Raw genomic sequence first — 22,014 nt, 5'->3', positions numbered from 1 at the left:
TTTAGAAAATTGTGTTGGATCTGGAGGCCATACCTGAGGAAAGACAATTTCTAGAGAGGATTCAAAGAAGTCCAGTTAGATTGGTTAGTCGTGCTAATTGGTGTCCATATGAAGAATAGCTCAGATGGTGCAGACTGCAAAGCTTGGCAACTAGACATTTCAGTGGTGGCTTATCCAGGTTATATCTATAAGGACCTGAAGGGGTTCAATAAAATTAGTGGGGAAGGCATATTTTAATTGCCAGGGAACAACTAGAGATCACAAATATAAAATATAAAGAGTAATAGAAGGCTGGATTTCATGGAGTTTATCTTTGGGCAGCATCTTGTAGATCACTGTAATAAATTTCCTTGCCATGATGATGGTGGTAAAGTTTAAAGTGGAATGGTTAGTTACTTTTTAGCAATTGGGAGAGTATGAATGATTGGGACCCCCCTTTCCCAGAGATGATGCAGAAAAAGTTACTTCTATGCATCATTTAGGCATTCTATTACTATGGACATGGCATGGAATCTTATGGTAATAATTAACAAAGAGAAAATATTTATCCATTTGAATTTTTAATATTTTAGTTTATTAGTATTTTATAGTGAACATTACATTTCAATTTCCAGTACCTTTCAGTCACCAAAACAAAATATAGTTTGTTTCCAAAGAAGGTCACAGACTTTCAAAACATTCAGAAATTCTGAATGTTCATCAGAAATGAAAGATGACTATTAATATTTAATAATCATCGTTATACAATGTTTGATGTATACTCACTAAAGGTGACAGGTGTACATTTAAAAAGAAAAACTAACCGAAGTTACACAATGTTCAGTTTCCTTAATTTTTGAAATTGCATATTGAACATTTTCCCCTTCCCCCACTCATTTTATAATAAATAAATATCCTGTTTATATTCTGGGATGACTATATTAGGTCAAGAGTTCACATGGTAAAAAGAATCTGAACCAATGCCATTCAAACACACTTACTTCTGTACCATCACATTTGATCACTTGGCTGCAGCATTGCCTCTAGTCCTGTTAATAAACATTATTGAGATGACTGCATCTATATCTATAGTAAATATTTTGGCCATAAAGATCAGCTCAGAATTCATATCAGATGTGTACACCAAATGGCGAGCACACATAAAAAAGCCAACAGAATTTCAAAAGGGAATGAACATTGGGTGTGGGGAAAAATTCCATTGCATGCTATTGTTCAGCAAGTAAACATTACTGTGTAGACAAATTGACATATGCTGCAGAAAACAGTCCATACTTGGCATTGACCTAAAGAAATCAATGCCACGTATGGACTTTTTTTGGTATGGGCTATCAGACCTTAGAAGATATGATTGGAACTGACCTTCAGGAAAATACATAATTAGTTTCATAATAGAAAGTGTCCCTAAAGTCCTTCTGCAGTAACTTAGATTCTATATGAGATAAAAATAATCGTGAATTGGAAAGGTAGTTTATTCTACTTTTTATGCACAAAAGTAATTAATATTTAATTTAAATTTGTTTTTTAATTTTTTCAGATAATATACTCTATGAAAGATGGCTTCAGTAGAAGAGAAAATGAACTTTGTGTTCTGGCTAGCTAGAAGAAAATATATGATGCATTATGCAAAGGAAGTTCAAAGAGACTGGTTCCATTAATGGTACGCCACATACTGGAAGGTCTGGATAGGCCTGACATAACTGAGTGGTCAGGAGCACGAGTGCTGCTCTTTGAGTGGGCTGGGGTTTAAGCCCATGACTACTGAATACGATTAACATTTGTATTGATTTATTGCAAATGCCACTGACCTTGTGGTCATGCCGGAGTGTAAACAAGAACATTAAATGGCGAGATGGTTGTTTGTTTTGTTTGTTATTTGGCTTTTAGGAGCATTAGCAACTAAGGCCATATTGATCCGGGTATATGCGGTGGTCATTCCCTGACCTTTCCGCATCCTCCATATTTGGTGGTCACGGGCTTGAACCCCAGTCTAATCAAGAAGCTTGTGCTACGCACTGCTGCTCCTGCCCACCTGGCTACGGAAGTGCCTGGCAAGATGGTAGCATCTGTTGTGGAAGCTTTTCAGCAAAGCCCCTCAAAAATCACTAGATGGGCGTCTCTTGAACTGGGTGTTCTTAAAGCAACAGTACATAAAATTCTTAGAGTGAAATTGTATGAGCGATCTTACAAACAAGGTTCAAGTGCAGCAAATGTTGCGTGGAAAAAGATTACCATGTGATATACATCTTTCTGTCATGAGTTTAACGAAAACATTTGAAAATGGTCCCTTGAAAATGGTCCCTTATCCCTTGACAATCTAATGTTTAGTAATGAAGAACATTTTATATTAGTGGCAAGATTAATTGCCATATTTGGTTTAGCAGAGAAACCACAAGAAGTCTGAGAATATGAAGGGGATTCCTCTAAAGTTAATGCCTAGTGTGCTCTGGAAAAAAACCATGCATAATTGTTCTTTCTTTTTTGAAGAAGTAGTGGTTAATGGTGTTAGTTGTCTTGCAGTGCTGTTCATTTTTTCTCTTTTAATTCCTGAATTAAGACAATTAAGAATTAAAGCCAATATGGTTTTTTAGCAAGGTGAAGCACCTTTGCCAGAATGCTCAACAATTTTTAAACAAAGCCTTTCCAAACAGATGGATTGCAGTGGTGCACCAGTTGTTTGGTCAGCTTTCTCACACAATTTGTTCCCATTGGACTGTGTTTTTTTCTTTTTTTCAATGGAAGCATGTTAAAAGTGTGGTTTACTCACAAAACCTTGCTGTTTAAATGACTTTCATACTAGAATCATGTGCAGTTAATGCCGCATGTGAAACAACTGGAGAATGTATTTATGGAATTGCGAAATCCTATGATTTTTGCAATTCCATAAATACATTGCAATCTTATGAATTAGAATAAATTACCTTTCCAATGCATTTTACAGATTATTTTTAACTTGTATAGAACTTAAGTTTTTGCAGTTTTAAAGTTTACAAAGACTTTATGGACACCTTATAAGTAAGCAGCCCACAAGCCTTTGATAATAAAAAAACATGTTATGGAATAAGTCTTCTAGTTGCAATACATGGAATGATGAATATTGTATCATTCATTGATGTTTTGGAGACAATTCTGTGTGCCTTACATTGTGGCAGTTTACGAATGTAGTACTCACCTTAGAATGTGCTGATGCTCCCTGTCCCTAAGCAAGGATTGTAAACACCTGGTTCAAAGAGAATAACATCATTCAGGTAGCAAAATTCTGATTGCCCTCTGCAGTGCAGATTTGATTCACAACTCCCTGTCCAAGGTGTCCACCAAAGCATGAGTACCAATAACACTTTTATAATAAATAAATGGAATTAAATAAAGACAGGGAACTCACAATGGCAGAAATACAGTTCTTTTCAGAGTTCCCTGTCTTAAATGAAGACAGAAAACTCTGAAAAGAATCAGTGACCGGAAAGGATTGTATTTCAGTCATTAATGCTATCCAGCCAAATGCCAAAAATAATAGCTAAATTAAAAATTGTTTTCTTTCTGTGTTAGAATCATATATAGGCATCCACCCCCTGTTTTTATTTAATTCCACTTATTTATTATGAAAGTGATGCAATGCTCATACTTTGGTGGGTATGAGAGTACATCTCCTTGCGTGGAAAGTTGTGCTTTTTCACTGCTGTGTGAGTGTTGATTTATCTGTTTTTTATTTTTGTGATTTTATTTTATTTGATTATTAGGTATCTTGGTACTAGTGGCAGAATTGCACCTTGCCGAGATCAATTTGCTATATTTATTTTGTGGTAATTAGTGTTTCCTTTTTATGATAGTCTTGGAGACAACCATGTGTGTGTATTCAAACTAAAAAAAATTATTTAAAATGGGGGGAGGGGGATTAAATCACCAATAGTGAAAAATTACGATTAATAATGTTACCACTGAGTTATTCAGCTGTATGAAATTAATGCTCCTTAACCTGATAAGTAAATATAACTGCCTTTTTCAATTCATTGATTACTTGGTACTTATTAAACTTTTCTGGAATTTTAAGTCATGTATACATACATGACTTTAATACATGATCCTTTCATTTGAGAAGTTTGCTGTTGAATCAAATTAAAGATGTAGATGTTATTTAATTCTGTACTTCTGAGAGAGGAAGAGAAAGAGATTGTTCACTTTTTATACATACCACTTTTAATCTGAACAATATTTTTAATAATTTTATTCTGATATCTCTATTGTTGATTTTTATCTGTAGTTTCTTGAATAGAATGTATTTTATTCTCAACATATGTATAAATATTTAAATATTTATTATATATTTATACAAGATTTTACATGATCTGCTTATGATCAGTTGATAATATTCTTCAACATTTTCTAGGTATATTAACTTTTCATGTAAGGAGACGGCCAGCAGATTATCAACCTAGGAAAAGAAAGAAGAAACCTAAGCCGGCTAAAGGTGAATTAGAAAACTATAGATACGAAGATTCGCTTGAAAGATTGCCTTACCTCTTGGAACTCAATCCAGGTAGGAATATTTTTATAGCCCTTCAAAATATTAATAGTTGCTTAGTTAGTTTCTATACATGTAAGGATCTTAAATACAAGTTGGTTTGTAAGAAAATAAAATTTTTATAAATGGAATTCCATCATCATAAGTGTGATCCCATGAACCATCATATATATTGTTTTATTATTTTATCAGTAAATTGATTTCTTATTGGATTGTAGTAAATAAAACTGAAACAGGAATGGAATGAAGTTGAGATTCTGATTATTGAGAAATTGACTAAAGTATCTATGTATTAATGGTGTTGTCAAAAATTCGAAACTTGTTATTAAGGAAAACATGCACTGTACATAACTATATTATATAGTGATCATGTTTTGCTGTATGATATAGTTACCTGTTTATTAATATTTTACTGTATGATATAGTTACCTGTTTATTAATATTTTACTGTATAATATAGTTACCTGTTTATTAATGTTTTACTGTATAATATAGTTACCTGTTTATTAATGGTGGAGAGGGATTGTATGCTGACACGTTATTAAAACATGCTGTAGCATACTGGAATATGATGTACACAGGTTTAGCATTAGCAAAGGCACATGATGCAAGAAAGCAAGCTTATATAGCATCAGCCAAAAAAAAAAAAAAAAACAACCCTTATTTCACTCATCCACTCGCTCCAAATGTTTGTCAAGTTCTGCCTTAAATCTATTTAAGCTATCAGCTTCTACAACGACAGATAGAAGTTTGTTCCAGCAATCAACCATCTGCTGGCTAAAGGCAAACTTCCACACATCTATCCTACAACTGTCTTTCCTCAATTTGAATTTATGCCCTCTCAGGCGATTATTCTGAGCAAAAGGAAGAATCCCATCAGCATTGAGCATGCTCAAACCATTCAAGGCTTTATACGACTCAATCAGATCACTTCGCAGGTGCCTAGTCTCCAGACACTGTAATTTGCAAAACTGAAGCCTTTCTTCATAAGGGCAACCCTTTGTTCCATTCATGAATCTTTTTGCCCTTCTCTGTACTTGTTCCAACAGCTCTACATCCTTCTTAAAATGAGGCTTCCAGACCTGTATACAGTACTCAAGGTGTGGTCTGACTATTGCCTTATACAAGGGGATAATCACCTCCTTAGCCCTGCTAGAAAAATTCCTGTATATCATTGACAAGACACCATGAGCTACTTTCAGACCGTCTGCACTGCTCAGAAGACTTCATATCTGCCAGCACAATTACCCCCAGGTCCTTTTCATTCTCCACCACTGTCAGTGTGGTACCACAGAGCTGATACGTTACTCTGGGATTACTGCTTCCCATATGTAGTACTTTACATTTGTCAGCATTAAACTTCATTTGCCACCTCTCAGCCCATCTGCTCAACTTTTCTAGATCCTGTTGCAGCAGTGTACTGTCATTAGTGTCATTAACAACCCTGCCAACCTTCGTATCGTGTGCAAACTTGAACATTAAGCCTGATATACCATCATCAATATCATTGATGAATACAGAAAACAACAATGGACCCAACACTGAACCCTGAGGGACTTCACTAATAACATTAGTCCACGAAGAGCAGTGTCCATTGATTACCACTCTGTTTTCTCCCACTCAACCATCCCTTTATCCATAGCAGCAATTTGCCTCCAATGCTACACTGCTCCAATTTGTGCAACAGTCTTCCATGTGCAACAGTATCAAAGGCTTTTCTAAGATCCAAATTTACGATATCAAAGTTATTCTTTGCATCCAGTTCCTTTGTGACTACATCATAGTATCCAATCAAATTAGTCAGACAAGACTTTCCCTTAACAAACCCATGCTGTGTCTGAGCTATAACTGAAGTCTTGTCTAGATGATCCTGCAATGCTTCTTTAACCAGTGCCTCCATTAATTTCCCTGGAACAGAAGTTAAACTAACAGGTCATAGGAACCTGTCTCCCCTTTGATCCTCCTTTGTGGATTGGGGTCACATTTGCACATCTCCAGTCCATGGGTACCTCACTTGAGTCCAGGGAAGCTCTCATAATTATGCTAAGGGTTTGCTTGCTTTCTTTGCTGCTTCCTTTAATATAACTTTATAGATTCCATCCACCCCAGGTGCCTTTCTTGTGTTTATCGTCAATAATTTCTCCTCCACTTTACTCTCAGTCATTACAAGATTATCTAGCTTACTGCCAGAGTTGAATACACTTCTGGCATTCCCCTCCCCAAATAACTCCTCATGTGTGAATGTCGATGCAAAATATTCATTTAGTTTGTTAGCTACCTGAACAGGATCATCAACAGTTGAACCATCAATATCAAGTGGACCAATCTGATTCATCCTCTTCGTTCTAGAGTTTACATAAGTAAAGAACTCTTTGCTGTTTTTCTTTGCATCCTTTGCCAAAGATTTCTCATAATCTGCCTTCGCCTGCCTAACCTCCTTTGTAACTTGGTTACAGACCAGCTTATATCTATCACAGGCTTCTGTGTCACATGTTAATTTATGTATCCCATGCATTTTTCTTCTCTGTCACATGTCTAATTAGTTAATCTGACATCCATTTAGGCCTAAATCTTGAACAATATTTCTTTGTTGGTGTGAAAAGCCTAGTAGCTTCCAAGACTTTGAATGCTTCTCTTTTCGAATTTGCTGTTGGTAACATCAGTTGGTCCCACTGTATAGAATTTAAATACTGTCTCAGACCATCGTAGTCACCTTTACGAAAGCAAAAACCCTTCCCTTTACCCTTTATGGTAGTTACCTCTGAGTAAATCCCACTTCAGCACACTGTGATCACCGCCACGTAGTGGTTCCTTTATCTGTAGATCCTTGATGCATGAAGAATCATTACTGATAATCAGATCAAGATTATTACTCCCTCTAGTAGTCTCCTGTTCATGCTTGATTAGACTGGGGTTCGATCCCGTCACCACCAAATACGGAGGATGCGGAAAGGTCAAGGGAATGACCACCGCATATTCCCGTAACAATATGGCCTTAGTTGCTAATGCTTCTAAAAAAAAAAAAAAAAAAAAAACCAAACATGAACATGCTGCTGTAGAAAACAATCATCCAATAAATCATAAATCCACAAAGGCCTTGCTAGTGTGTGAGTGACCAACCCACAAATTCCAGTCAATATCCGGGAAATTAAAATCCCCCATTATAAGACACTCTAATTTACTGGCCCACTATTTCTCTGCACAATTGCTCATTATATTCATCAGATTCATTAGGCCTGTAACACACCTACTCTCATTTTTCCTTTCCCAGTGCTTATGTCGCACCAGACAGACTCAACATTGCATTGTCCACCAACATCAATTGGATGCACTTCCTTAGATTTTGTGTTTCTTAACTAACAGCATAACCCTTCCTGTCCTGTCTATCCTTTCTGTACACATTGTAATCCCCAAATTCCAGTTCTGCACTGCTTATGTCTGTGTGACACCATGTCTCTGATATCCCAACAATATCTGCCTTTGATGTCTTGACTAGCACTTCAAGCTCATCAAATTTATTAACTATACTCCTAGTATTGGTGTACATGCAAGTATACATGCACCTGTTTCTACTCTTAGTTACCCTAACACAGCCCATGTATTTACTTGTTCCACTATGACTCTCAGCAGTTTGTACTAGTTTCAATGAGGGAGGGGGATTGAGGAATGAATCTCTTACTTCTCCTTTGAAGAAGATATGGATGGCCATTGTTTGTCTGACCAACTCAAAGATATGGATGGCCATTGTTTGTCTGACCAACTCAAAAGTTTTTTTTTTTTCTCCTAAAACTGCAAAGTAGGTATTTTGTTATTTTGTCAGGGTGATGGTATAAAAAATATATATATATATGCTGGTTTAAAAAAATATATATTTTACAACAGCAAAATAAAATTATACTGTTGCAAAACTGTGCTGGTTAATATTTATTATTCAAGATGTGTCTTAATGATTGCCAATTGAAGATCCAGATCTTGCTATCAAAGTGAGTCCCTTAACTGTCAGCTTTCACACTCAATGGGGTTAGTTGAATGGTAGTTTAGAATGCATTTAGTTTTTTACAGGTAGTTTAGAATGTGTTTGGAGCCAACAGGATATTAATTTTCATATATGGAATTAATATTAACACAAAAATATGGAATCATATTTTGTGTTTAAATTCAAGCTTTTATTATAAAATAAGTATTTTTGCCCTACCAGTGTGGAGTCATATTCATAAGTTAACCTTTTTTGTTGTCTTTAGTATTTTAACATATGCAGTAATGAGTTCATTTGCAAATAAATAATTTTCTAGGAGGCATCCAATCCTTTTGGAATCATTATTTCTCAAAAAATGACATGGGGGTGCAGTGCTATGTTGAGTAAATTTGGTGCGAAATAAGGAAAATCAAAAATGAGAGTTGGATTGTGTTATAGGCCTAATGAGTGGGATGAGTGTAATGAACAATAGCTTCCTTCCTCATGCTTCGACTATGCACATGAGGGGGGCATAAATTCAAATTGAGGAAGGATGGTTGCAGGATAGATGTGCAGAAATGTGATACAAGCCAGTGGGTAGTTAATAGTTTTTTTTTTTTTTTTTGGTCGATGCTGTTTAAGCTTGTTTTCTCACATTTTCCATTACTAATATGAAGGATTTAAAAATTTCTAGAATTGTAGAAATTCTGTTGATTTAGTTTATTAATTTATATCAGATTTTAAGTATATGGAATTCTAATCCCTATAATTAGCATAAATCTTGAAACTTCAGCAATGCCACCGATGTAATTTTTAATAACTATGAGCTTTTGTTAATGTAGACAATTTTTCATTATAGATGGAACTGATATTCATGGAGTACCAAAGAAACATAGGTTGTACTTAAATGTAACTGAAGTTGGCAGTGAACGTTCAAGTTCCACTGGTGGACAATATCTTCAGGTAAAAAAATTCCCAAAAGTCTTACATGCACAGAAGTTTAGGAAACAGATCAAGATGTTTTTCTTAGATTATGTGAATTACCAAGAGTTATAAATAAATTTACTAAGTGCATAGGTGCATGTATACTCAATTTGACAAAGCCAGGACCACAGTAATTAAATGTGACGAATTTGATGTATTCGTTAAGTCATCAAATGCTGACATAGGAATAACAGAAACACAGAATCACTCTAATAGAGATGAAAAATTTGAATATAGTGAGGACATCTGCCTGTTCTGTACCAATGTACAGAATAGACAGATGTGATGGGAGTTGTTGGGGGGCGGGGGTATACTTTTTATTAAAAAGCACATAAGTCATAGAATTATGACTTAGACAATACAAGTAAACATGGTTGTAATCGCAATGTTGAGTCAGTCTCATGAGACCCAAGCATTGGGAAAACAAATATGAGAGTAGGAGTGTTTTTGGACAACAGACTGTGATAAGTGTAATTACCAGCTATATAGAAAAATAGGGTGGGCCAGTAAATAAATGTAATATCGTGGGATTTTCAGCTTCCAGATATTGTTTGGATTTGTGCGTTGGTTGCTTGCCCATTTTGCCTATTAACAGAACCAATCTGATTTGCTAGATGAGTTTTCTTCACCAGCATGTTAAAGAATCAACAAGAGAAAGCAGTACTCTTGATTTGATGATTACACTACTGTGCATTTTGAAAATAGTTTTCTCAGAAAAGGGTCTTTCTGAATCATTTTCTAATTCTGATTTCAAAAACAATTTCTGTTTGTTTCCATCATGTCGGGTTTCTTTAAAAATCACAAAAGAAAATTTTATTTTTCACAAATTATTTTAATTTTGGCAGAATTTGTGTACTGAAATTATAACAAAAGTGCTACATTTACCAGCCTTTTATATTTAACACGTTGACTGCCAAGGCTTATTTGGGTAAACTGGTTTCAGATGCCAATTTGAGTTAGGCATGTTAAATTATTCAAAACCCAAATTAAAATATATATTCATCACCAAAACTCATAAAAAAAGCTTATTGTTGTAAAAAAATAGCCCCGGGAATTATCTTGTAGTTGCCGTATGTAATAGAAAATTCTTCGTGGCAGTCAACTACAAGTTAACTCGACGTGTCGGCTTAGGCTGACATGTTACATTAACTAGCTTAGGAGTCAATATTTTTTAACACTGACTGTATTGCTGTTGTTGATTAAAAATGGGGAATAATAATATCCATCTTCATTATGGATTTTGCTTATACAGCTTAATTTGGTGCTCAGCAGCCTCTATTAGAATACAGGCTGCTAAATTACATTAGTTGAAACTGGGCCTAGTTGATTTTTAAGCCTGTATTAGGTATACAGTGGAATCTCGTCAATACAAAGTTCAAAGAACGTAAATTTTCATGTTTTGTAATAACAAGGTTTGCAGTAATGAGGTCCCCCAAAAGTGTCAAATTTTTACCATTATTTATTATTATTATTATTATTATTATTATTATTATTTATTTATTTTTTTGATACATACTGTATATCTAAGAATAATAATATCACAAATAAAATAATAAAAAAAAAAATAATAAAAAAATAAAGACAAAAGCCTTGTCTAACAATACAGTAATAAGAATAACATTTTTTAAAGATTATTTTATTTGTATGATAAACTAAGAGAAAAGCAGTCATCACTGATCGGGCGCATAGATTTTGGGACCGCAAGTGGCTCGAGAGCCTACAAATTAGTTCTATCGGGAACAATATAAATAAAGACAGGGGTACACGCATTCATCCCCTCTTTGAGGCGGTAATCCTTGGAGGGGATGAACGTTTTCGCCTGGAACACTCCCGAGTCGCTTCCGGTTCCAACATGTACGGGAACAGTACACGTTTACGTGAGATGCACCGTGAACCTGCTGGTATTTAATGAGGCACCACAGTATAGAAGTACACTGTTGAGGAAGAAGGCAGAAACCTTTGAAAGCTTCAGTTATTTTAGTGCTTTTAATCTAGTATATTTTATTGCATTTTAATTCAGTATTTTATTATCATTTTATTTGTATATTCACTGTAAATTACATTTGTTTTATTTTATACTAATTAAGTATTTTATTATCAGTAACATTTTGTATAATCGTATTTTGTTTGATGTACTGTAAAATTTATTGTAAACTTGAACATAAACTTTTTAAGATTTTGGTTTTCGTTTTTACTTCAATGGTTGGTGAGAAACACTAAAAATTATAGTAAGAGAAAAGCAATATTAACAGAAATGAAAATATTGTACAGCATATATTTTAATATATACAATATTTTAGTATCACAGTAAAAATAATTAAAATAAAGGAGACATACAAACCATTAACTTTTTAATAAATTAATCTAATTTAAAGAAAGAATCCAATGTTGTCTGCACAGTTTTTGTCCTCTATGCATTTTTAACTACAGCACAGACATTATCAAAAGCAATAGTTTTCTTTATCAACGTTACTGCAGGCCAAGGCATTCTCTATTATGTTGAATTCATTTTGGGAATCTTTTTTAGATGGCGGTGTGTGCTCTTCACTTTCGCTGTCGCTGGTAACAAAAACAGCATCATTTTGTTTGATACCCAGCAGGTCTTCTGGTGTTGGTGTTGCAGTGGTAGCAGCTTCATCATTCACCTTCACAAACTTTTCAAATTTGCCAACAAAATTCATATATTCCTTCAAATTCCTCCATTCCTCAATGTTGCTATCGCATTCATCTGTAGGACCATGTTTTTCAATGATATTCTCTCCAAAGCCACTTTCTGTAGCAGTTGATTATTACACTTGATGCAGTACTTTCCCAAGCAATAACAAGATTATGAATAGCATCCAAGACATTCCAATTTAGCTGCAAATTGTTCTCTCCTATGTTGTGGATCAAGTACCTTATCAGGAGGGCTCTATATGCTCTCTTGAGGTTTTAAATAATGCCTTGATCCAGTGGTTGCATTAAATTGGTGGTATTGGGGGATAAAAACAACAGCTGTATATTTGTCAACTTAAGTGTCTTGGCAGGTGCCTCCATAGCAAGGTGGGAAGGAGCAGCAGTGCGTAGCACACGCTTCTTGATTAGACTGGGGTTCGAGCCCGTCACCACCAAATACGGAGGATGCAGAAAGGTCAGGGAATGACCACTGCATATCCCGGAGCAATATGGCCTTAGTTGCTAATGCTCATAAAAAAAAACCCAAACAAACAATTAAGTGTCTCGGCAGAATGTGCTGTGCAACGGTCTAGAATCATCAAAATGTTCCTTTTTTCTGAAGCCATTCTTCTCTTCAATTTTGATAACCAAGACCAAAAAATATTGACTGTAAGCCAAGCACTTCTATTGGCCTCATAATCATAGGGAAGTTGGTTAACTGCTTTAAAACATCTTGGCTTGCAAAACTTACCAATCACAGGTGGGCATAGTTTTGTACTGCCATCTGAATTGCAGCATAACAGAACAGTGAGTCTTTGTTTACTTAATTTTCCACCATGACAAGACTCTCCTCGAACAGCAAATGTTTTGTTTGTCAGCATATTATAAAATAAACCTGTCTCGTCGAGATTAAAAATATCCTTTGCCTCATATTTTTCAAGGATGAACTGTACAGAACACAACCAGTCTGTAGCTTTTTCTTTGTCGACTAATCCAGACTCCACACAAAAATTTCGTGAAACCAAGTTATTCCTGTTTTTAAATCTTTGGAGCCAGCCACTGCTGCATTTGAAGTCACTAATCTCATGTTGCTGAGCTAGATAATTTGCCTTTTCTTGCAAAATTAGACTTGATGTTATTTGGTTTTTAGGAGCATTAGCAACTAAGGCCATATTGCTCCAGGGATATGTGGTGGTCATTCCCTGACCTTTCCACGTACTCCATATTTGGTGGTCATGGGCTCGAACCCCAGTCTAATCAAGAAGCGTGTGCTACGCAGGCTGCTCCTGCCTACCTGGCTATGGAGGTGCCTCGGACCTGATATTGGCAAATTAGATGCACACATTTGTTGGTACTACTCAGTTTTGTTTCAAGCTCCTCGTGTTTTGCACCACGAATTCATTTCCTGTTTTTCATTGCTGCTCCAGTGTCACGCACTTCAAGTCTTTTTTGATTTTTCAGCATTGTAGATAAAGTAGGTAAAGGGATGTTGTATTCCTTTGCAATGTCCGTTTTGCTTCTTTCCATCCTATCGGCCTCTTGTATAATTTTTAGTTTAATTTCCAGGCTTAATTCTGTCCATCTATGTTTTGTCACATAACACTGCTAGATAAGATTTAATATAAACAAATTTTAAATTAATTTAAAGACACGTTCCGAAAAAGACGTCAGCTCAGATAAAATGGCACAAAAAATAGATTGTTGTATACCAGGGCTTCTTAAACTTTTTTCATTCACGACCCCATTTATGATTGCGAGTTTCTTGGCGACCCCATATAAATATAAAAGAAAGATAAATTAATATTTTTTGATGATTTATTTATTAGGTAACAATATACATATACATATGAAAATATATAGTTTTAGAATTAGTTTTGAAACATACAAAAATCTAAAATTAAAAATTGCACAGAAAATTGTAAAATTGTATTTATTATACTTACAAAAATTATATGCCCTATTTTTCATCAAAATTGCATTTTTTGCAATAACATAAATAAAAGGGGATTCTGACCGTCTTAGTTCGCTCGAATATATTCGAACGCAGTCGTTGAGTGGTAAGTATTAAATTAAAATTAAAGTAAAAAGTTTAATGAGATGGATGTGCCTGTTTTTTATTGCATAACAAATTAAATCTTGTTGGAATGTTTGACACTGCTGGACGTAAGACCTCTTCAACATTTTTTAGCGCTGAACGATACTGGAATTTAATATGTGTTAAAGCTGAGAAAGTAACTTCACATAAATATGTGGTGTTGAATGGCAGAAGTACATTTAACGCCATATCAGCGATTGTGGGAAATTCAGTTCTAGTTCCGATCCAGAATTCAGTCAAGGACTTTTTTTGAAATTGTAGTTTTAAGTTTGAGTCACTCGAAAGCTCAGCAAATTCCTCTTGAGCTTTAAGTGGCAGGTGATCAATCTCACTTAAGCCAATCCAAAACGGCTTTTGAATCCAAACTATTTTTTGGAAATCAATATTTAATATAAAATATGTACGGAACTGTGTTTCTAGCGCTTTTAAGTGATCTACAATAATTTTTGCAATAAAAGTTTTACAATGAATTTTCTCGATTATAAAATTGTCGACACTGGAAAACATTTCGAACGAATTTTTTTCTACCCTACTTTTCCAAATGTTGATCTTTTTGATAAAACTTTCAATTTTATCATTCGAAGTAAATATATCGCAATTTTTTCCTTGGAGAGACAAGTTGAGATCGTTTAATTTCGCAAAAATATCTGACAAATAACACAGCTTGGATAGCCATAAGTCATTTTGAAAAAAAAGCAGCAAGTTCACATTTTCGTTCGGTTAAAAATATTTCGATCTCGTCCTTTAATAGCAATAATCTTCTTAAACTTTGACCTCTTGACAACCATCTTACTTCTGCATGTAATAATAAAGTTGTGTAGTTGGAATCCGTATCCTTACAGAGATTTGAAAATAAGCGGCTGTTAAGGGCATGGCTCTTAATAAAATTTATAATCTTAACAGCATCCTGAAGCACATTGTTCAATTCTGGTGCTAATTTTTTTGCTGCAAGGGCCTCTTGGTGAATAAGGCAGTGAGTAAAAGTTATATGATCATAATGAGCAGCTTGAAAAAATGATTTAAAACCAAAATTTTTGCCGGTCATCGCTCTTGCACCATCTGTGCATATTCCACAGCAATTTTTCCATTCTAAACCTTCAGTTTTTAAAAATTCGTCAACTTTACAATATATGTCTTTCCCTGTAGTATGGTCTTCTATAGGACGACAAAATAACAATTCTTCCTCCACGCTTTCTTTATAAACATACCTGACATATACTAACAACTGAGCCAATTTAGTAATATCAGTTGTTTCGTCCAACTGAATTGAAAATTTTAGGCTTTCTTTAATTCTTGTAATAAGTTGCACTAATTGGTCCTTGTTAATATCAGAAATTCTATTCGAGACAGTGTCGTTTGACAAAGGAATTTTTCGAATATCATCGCCATATTTACTTCCATGTAGTATTTCTACCATTTTAATAGCAGCAAGTAATACAAGATCTTCTCCAATGGTGAACGGCTTTTTATTTTTAGCAATACAGTATGAAACTTCATATGACGCTAGTAAACATTTTTCACTAACGGTTATAAATTTTTCAAAGGATTTTTTTTCTTTATTTAAAGATTTATACAGTCTCAAAATATTCTTTTGGTTTATTGACATACGAAACATGCTTTGATTCAAGATGTCTTTTTAATTTTGATGGTTTCATACTCTCCGGAGCCAATAATTCATTGCAGATCAAACAAAGAGGTTGTTCATTACCCTTACAATTTTGAAATGTAAAGCCAAATTGAAGAAAAGACTCATCATATTTTCTTTTTGCACATAAGATGCCTGTTTTTCAATATTTTGTCCTGCCTGAGAAGAGTTTGTAGCATTATTATCTGCGTCATTGCTATTCTTATTTAAGTTCAGCCATTTATGCATGGCCAAAAATTATTTTGATCCTAAAATACAATAAATATATAAAAATAACATATTGCATATAATAATTGATTTATTAATTACCGAATAAATAAAAAAAACTAAAATCTCGTTACGGCGGAACACTGACAATTGACTACGCTAGAAGAGCGTCAATACTACACTAGTTCACATTACAGTCAGTGTTATTGAATCAGTCTCGCTGCACGTGCGTGCGCGCATTCCTCCCTTTGTTTATGTGCAGGTGTGTGAGTGTGACTCTGCACAAATACACATCTAGATGTTATAAAATCGTGTATTTAAATATTTGACATTAAAATTTCTCGCGACCCCAGAATTTTGCTATGCGACCCCAAATGGGGTCGCGACCCATAGTTTAAGAAGGCCTGTTGTATACGATAGCAAAGACTCTTTGAACTGGGGTAACAATTGCAACCTTATTCCCGTGGAGAATGACGGAGTGCATGTAAACAACTTAGATAAACTTTTTATGCTTTTGTTAATTTAACAACTCATCCTTCAGAAAGATGTTTTTCAGAGTGTATTTGATGTTGTAGCTACCATAAACTGCTTTTGTTCACACAAAACTAATTTCTAACAAGTCAGTGCCATCCTTTGGTAAGTAGGGAGCCAGGTGGCTGGGGGCAATAATTGGATCGCTCTGCCAAGATTTGTGTTAAACATACAAAATGACAATATTTATTTCTCACGGGGTGAAAAAGAACTTTGTAATACATATTAACCAAATTTTGTAATAAACGAATATATTTACATAGAAAAGCCTATCCTTTTGCAGGGGAATGGTATGTGCTTCAGATAAATGTGTACCTTGTATAAACTGAGTTTGTATTAATGAGATTTTACAGTATCATGTTTATTTGGATCCAGCAGATACTCTTAGATAATGTCTTATATACGTTTTACCTTATTGTTTCTTGTTTTTTTTTTTTTTTCCCTCATTTCAGCTTTTTGGTCCCAATGTTCAACCTCGTCACTGTGTTATTGCTCATACAGAAGGAATTGTCACTGTAACCCCAAGCAGCAGAGATGCTGAAACTTATGTAAATAATGTTAGAATATATGAAACCACTATATTGCAGCATGCGATGATTGTCCGATTTGGTAAATTGCACATTTTCAGATTTGTTGACCCCGTTCAAGATCAGGTAGGTATTTTCTTGTGTATAAAGTGAACTTGCTATTTTTTTCATTAATATCCACTCTTTTTAACTATTTTCAACTAAAGATGAACAACCTTTCAAGGTTATATTGTGAGAATCTCTTCTGTCTAGAACAAGAAAGAAGGTATTGATTAATCTGAATCAGTGCTAATCAGTGATTAGCTCTGATTTGGAACTAATTGCAGTTGGGTAATGTATCCGTGATTATTCCAGACAGGACTAATTGATTGTCACAATATGACCTTGAAAGATTCTTCTTTAGTTGAAGGAGGTATAAAATAAATTTAATCTGGCAGTAGTTGCATAGAATCTGACAGGCGACTTGGGCAAACGAATTTTACCCATTTTTTGTTGGTTGAAATTAGTGACTGAAACTTTATCTTCCTAAATAGAGACCCCATTTATTGACTCAAATTGTTTTTTAAGTGAAATTTTAGTTTCACAGAGTAATTCTATGAAAGACCCAGACATATGCATCACAGCTCCTTTTTTTTCGACAATCAGTTTTTCGCATGTGATGCTCCCATTTTTTGATGCATTGAACAATTGCTGTTTTCTTGTTTCCTAGAAGTGATATTATTAGTTTAGCCCATTTCCTAGAAGTAACAATAAATAATTGGATTAAACGAATAAAACTGAATTTAAAAAATTAGCCAATTCTATGGTGCCTTTTAATCTTAGTTGCAAATGCACCAATAAAATCCAACCAATCCGACCCTGTTCTAGTTCAAGGATATGCACCAATTACATTCTCTAATATTTTAAACTTCTGCTTTCTAAACAAAGCACAGTCTCAGCCTTGATGGGGAATATTTTAGGGCATTCCCAGAATAATTAGCTGAAAACAAGTGATTGGAAAAAAGTAAGGACTATCTTGGAAAGGCTGTTTCTTCACTGCTCTCTCACTGTTCCTTAACTTCTTGTGATTGTTTTCATGGAGAGCTTCAAGTATTAATAAACAAGTCCTCCAGTTTTGTGTATTTTTATATAAAATACTGAATCTTTTTATATCTTAAGTTAGATTCTAATTGGTTTAGAAGCTCAACACTTGTAAAAAACAGTAAGATGAATTTTCTTTAACCAAACAGGCAACAACTATCAGGCAACAACTCAGCGTTCTTGGGGGCCTATATGAGAGCTTGAAGGACAGGGTGGATGCCCTCGAAGAAACTAAATTGAGGAGCCCATCAAGCTCTCAGCTGCCCACATCAATGCCAGAGCTTGCACTTGGGCATCACGTGACACAGAGGCAACCCCCAAGGCAGAATGCGCTGTTCCCGAAGGAACTAGTAGTTGTTGGTGACTCTATTGTCAGGGAAACGGGGAACATGCTTTGTAAAAAGGATAGGTGGAACAGGACCAGGGTATGTCTGCCAGGGGCAAAGGTTGATGATGTTGTAGAGCGAATATCATCTTTTAAGGGCACAAAAGGTGATATAGTTGTACACGTTGGCACTAATGATATTAAGAGTAGGAGACCGGCAGAATTACTTAACTATTAAGAGTAGGAGACCGGCAGAATTACTTAACTATTAAGAGTAGGAGACCGGCAGAATTACTTAACAAGTACAGGTCACTGTTGAACAAAAGCCGAGAATTAGGGTTGAATTTGAAAGTGTCTGCAACACAATAGCAAGGGGTATATGATGAGAGCCTTGTCGATCAATTCGGCTCTGGAAAGATTGTGCAAGGCTCAAGAGGTAAAATTTTTTTCAGCCTGGACTGTACTTGTTAACAGGAGAGATTGCTTCTACAGGGATGGGATACACTAAAATAGAAAGGGTGCAAGAATATTTGCTGATGCTATCGAGGCAGTGTTAGGTGTGTCGGAAAACTGCTAGCTTGGGGGGAGACAAGGACCAATAGATTGACAGTAGCCACTGGCAGAGGTGAAAGAGATTCTTGCACTGCTTCTATTAGAATGAACAGAAGCCTGAAAAACAAGATGCTTGATATTTCAGAGACTGCTGCGAGCCATTGCGGTACAAGTAAACACATGGGTTGTGTTAGGGTAGCTAAGAATAGAAACAGGTGCAGGTATACTTGCGTGTGTACACCAATGGTAGGAGTTTAGTAAACAAATTTGATGAATTTGAGGTATTGCTCAAAACATCAAAGGCAGATATTGTTGGGATATCAGAGACGTGGTTTCACACAGATATAAGGGATGCAGAACTGGAATTTTGGGAGTACAACGTCTACAGAAAGGATAGACAGGATAGGAAGGGGGGAGGGGAAAAGCTATTAGTTATTGAAACACATAAAAACCAAGGAAGTGAAGCCAGTCTACATCGCTGGACAGTGCAATGTGTTGAGTCAGTTTGGTGTGACATTAAGCATTGGGAGATCAAAATTGAGAGTAGGAGTGTGCTATAGACCTAATGACTCTGATGAGTATAATAAGAAACCGTACAGGGAAATAGAGTGGGCCAGTAAATCAGAGAGTCTTATAATGGGAGATTTTAATTTCCCAGATATTGACTGGAATTTGTGGGCTGGTCACTCACACACTAGCAGGGCTTTTGTGGATTTATTGGATGATTGTTTTCTACATCAGCATGTTCGGGAGGCAACTAGAGGGAGTAATACTCCTGATTTTATTATCAGCAGTGATTCTTCATGCATTAAGAATCTGCAGATAAATGAACCACTAGGTGGCAGTTATCACAGTGTGCTGAAGTGGGATTTACTCAAAGAGGTAACTACCATTAGGGGTAAAGGGAAGGGTTATTGCTTCTGTAAAGGCGACTACGATGGACTGAGACAGTACTTAAATTCTATACAGTGGGACCAACTGATGATGTTACCAACAGCAAATTCAAAATGGGAAGCATTCAAAGAACTTAACTTGGAAGCTACTAGGCTTTACATACCAACTAAGAAATATTGTTCAAGGTTTAGGCCAAAATGGATGTCAGATGAACTAATGAGGCATATGGCAGAGAAGAAAAATGCATGTGATACTTACAAATTAACACATGACACAGAAGCCTATGATAGATACAAGTTGATATGCAACCAAGTTACAAAGGAGGTTAGGCAGGCGAAGGCAGATTTCGAGAAATCCTTGGCAAGGGATGCAAAGAAAAACAGCAAAGAGTTCTTTATTTATGTAAACTCTAGAAGGAAGGGGATGAATCAGATTGGTCCACTTGATATTGATGGGTCAACTGTTGATGATCCTGCTCAGGTAGCTAACAAACTAAATGAATATTTTGCATCGACATTCACACATGAGGAGTTATTTAGCGAGGGGAAAGCCAGAGGTGTATTCAACTCTAGCAGTAAGCTAGAGAATCTTGTAATAACTGAGAGTAAAGTGGAGAAGAAATTGTTGAAGATAAACACAAGTTGAAGATAAACACAAGATGGATAGATCCCATCCATCCCGGGGTGGATGGGATCTATCCAGTTATATTAAAGGAGGCAGCAAAGGAAGTAAGCAAACCCTTAGCCATAATTATGAGAGCTTCCTTGGACTCAGGGGAGGTACCCATAGACTGGAAATGTGCAAATGTGACCCCAATTCACAAAGAAGGATCAAAGGCTGACACGAGTAATTATAGACCTGTGAGCTCAACTTCTGTTCCAGGAAAATTAATGGAGGCACTGGTTAAAGAAGCACTGCAGGATCATTTAGACAAGACTTCAGTTATAGCTCGGACACAGCATGGTTTTGTTAAGGGGAAGTCTTGCCTGACCAATTTGATTGGATACTATGATGCAGTCACAAAAGAACTGGATGCAGGGAATAGCTTTGATATTATATACTTGGATCTTAGAAAGGCTTTTGATACTGTTGCACATGGAAGACTGCTACACAGATTGGAGCAGTGTGACATTGGAGGCAAATTGCTGCTATGGATAAAGGGGTGGTTGAGGGGGAGAAGACAGAGAGTGGTAATCAATGGACACTGCTCATCGTGGACTAATGTTATTAGTGGAGTCCCTCAGGGCTCAGTGTTGGGTCCATTATTGTTTTCTGTATTTATAAATAATATTGATGATGGTATATGAAGCTTAATGTCCAAGTTTGCAGACGATACAAAGGTTGGCAGAGTTGTCAAGGACACTACTGACACTATGCTGCTGCAAGAGGATCTGGAAAGGTTGAGCAGATGGGCTGAGAGGTGGCAAATGAAGTTTAACATTGACAAATGTAAAGTGCTACACATGGGAAACAGCAACCCCAGAGCAACGTATCAACTCTGTGGTACTACACCGACAGTGGTAGAGAATGAAAGGGACTTGGGGGGTGGTTGTGCAGGCAGATATGAAGTTCTCTGAGCAATGCAGACGGGCTGCAAGAGTAGCTCATGGAGTATTGTCAATGATATACAGGAATTTTTCCAGCAGGGATAAGGAGGTGATCATTCCCTTGTATAAGGCAATGGTCAGGCCACACCTAGAGTACTGTATACAGGTCTGGAGGCCTCATTTCAAGAAGGATGTAGAGCTGCTGGAACGAGTACAGAGAAGGGCAACAAGATTAGTGAATGTAACAAAGGGGTGCTCTTACGAAGAAAGGCTTACATTTTGCAAATTACAGTGTCTGGAGACTAGGCACCAGCGAGGTGATCTGATAGAGGTGTATAAAGCCTTGAATGGTTTGAGCATGCTCAATGGTGATGGGATTCTTCCTCTAGCTCAGAATAATCACCTGAGAGGGCATAAATTCAAATTGAGGAAAGACAGATGTAGGATAGACGTGCGGAAATTTTCCTTTAGCCAGCGGGTGGTTGGTTGGTGGAACAGACT

General features: G+C 35.9%; 1 protein-coding gene across 2 annotated transcripts in view; it reads left to right on the top strand.

Annotated features, from left to right (window-relative positions):
* The window catches only part of cno (adherens junction formation factor afadin), a 525,824-nt gene that overhangs the window by 132,435 nt on the left and 371,375 nt on the right, over positions 1 to 22,014 (top strand). For both annotated transcript variants that reach the window (XM_090380034.1, XM_090380033.1), the window contains exons 7-9: positions 4,382 to 4,531; positions 9,331 to 9,434; positions 17,041 to 17,241. In XM_090380034.1, the coding sequence (XP_090236160.1) occupies positions 4,382 to 4,531; positions 9,331 to 9,434; positions 17,041 to 17,241 (455 nt within the window). The remainder of the gene's footprint in view (positions 1 to 4,381; positions 4,532 to 9,330; positions 9,435 to 17,040; positions 17,242 to 22,014) is intronic.

The sequence above is a fragment of the Mastigoproctus giganteus genome, chromosome 8 (assembly GCF_048544385.1).
Source record: "Mastigoproctus giganteus isolate SK-2022 chromosome 8, ASM4854438v1, whole genome shotgun sequence".
NCBI lineage: Eukaryota > Metazoa > Arthropoda > Arachnida > Uropygi > Thelyphonidae > Mastigoproctus > Mastigoproctus giganteus.
Note: the sequence above shows the minus strand (reverse complement) of the source record. Positions and strands in the feature narration are given on the sequence as shown.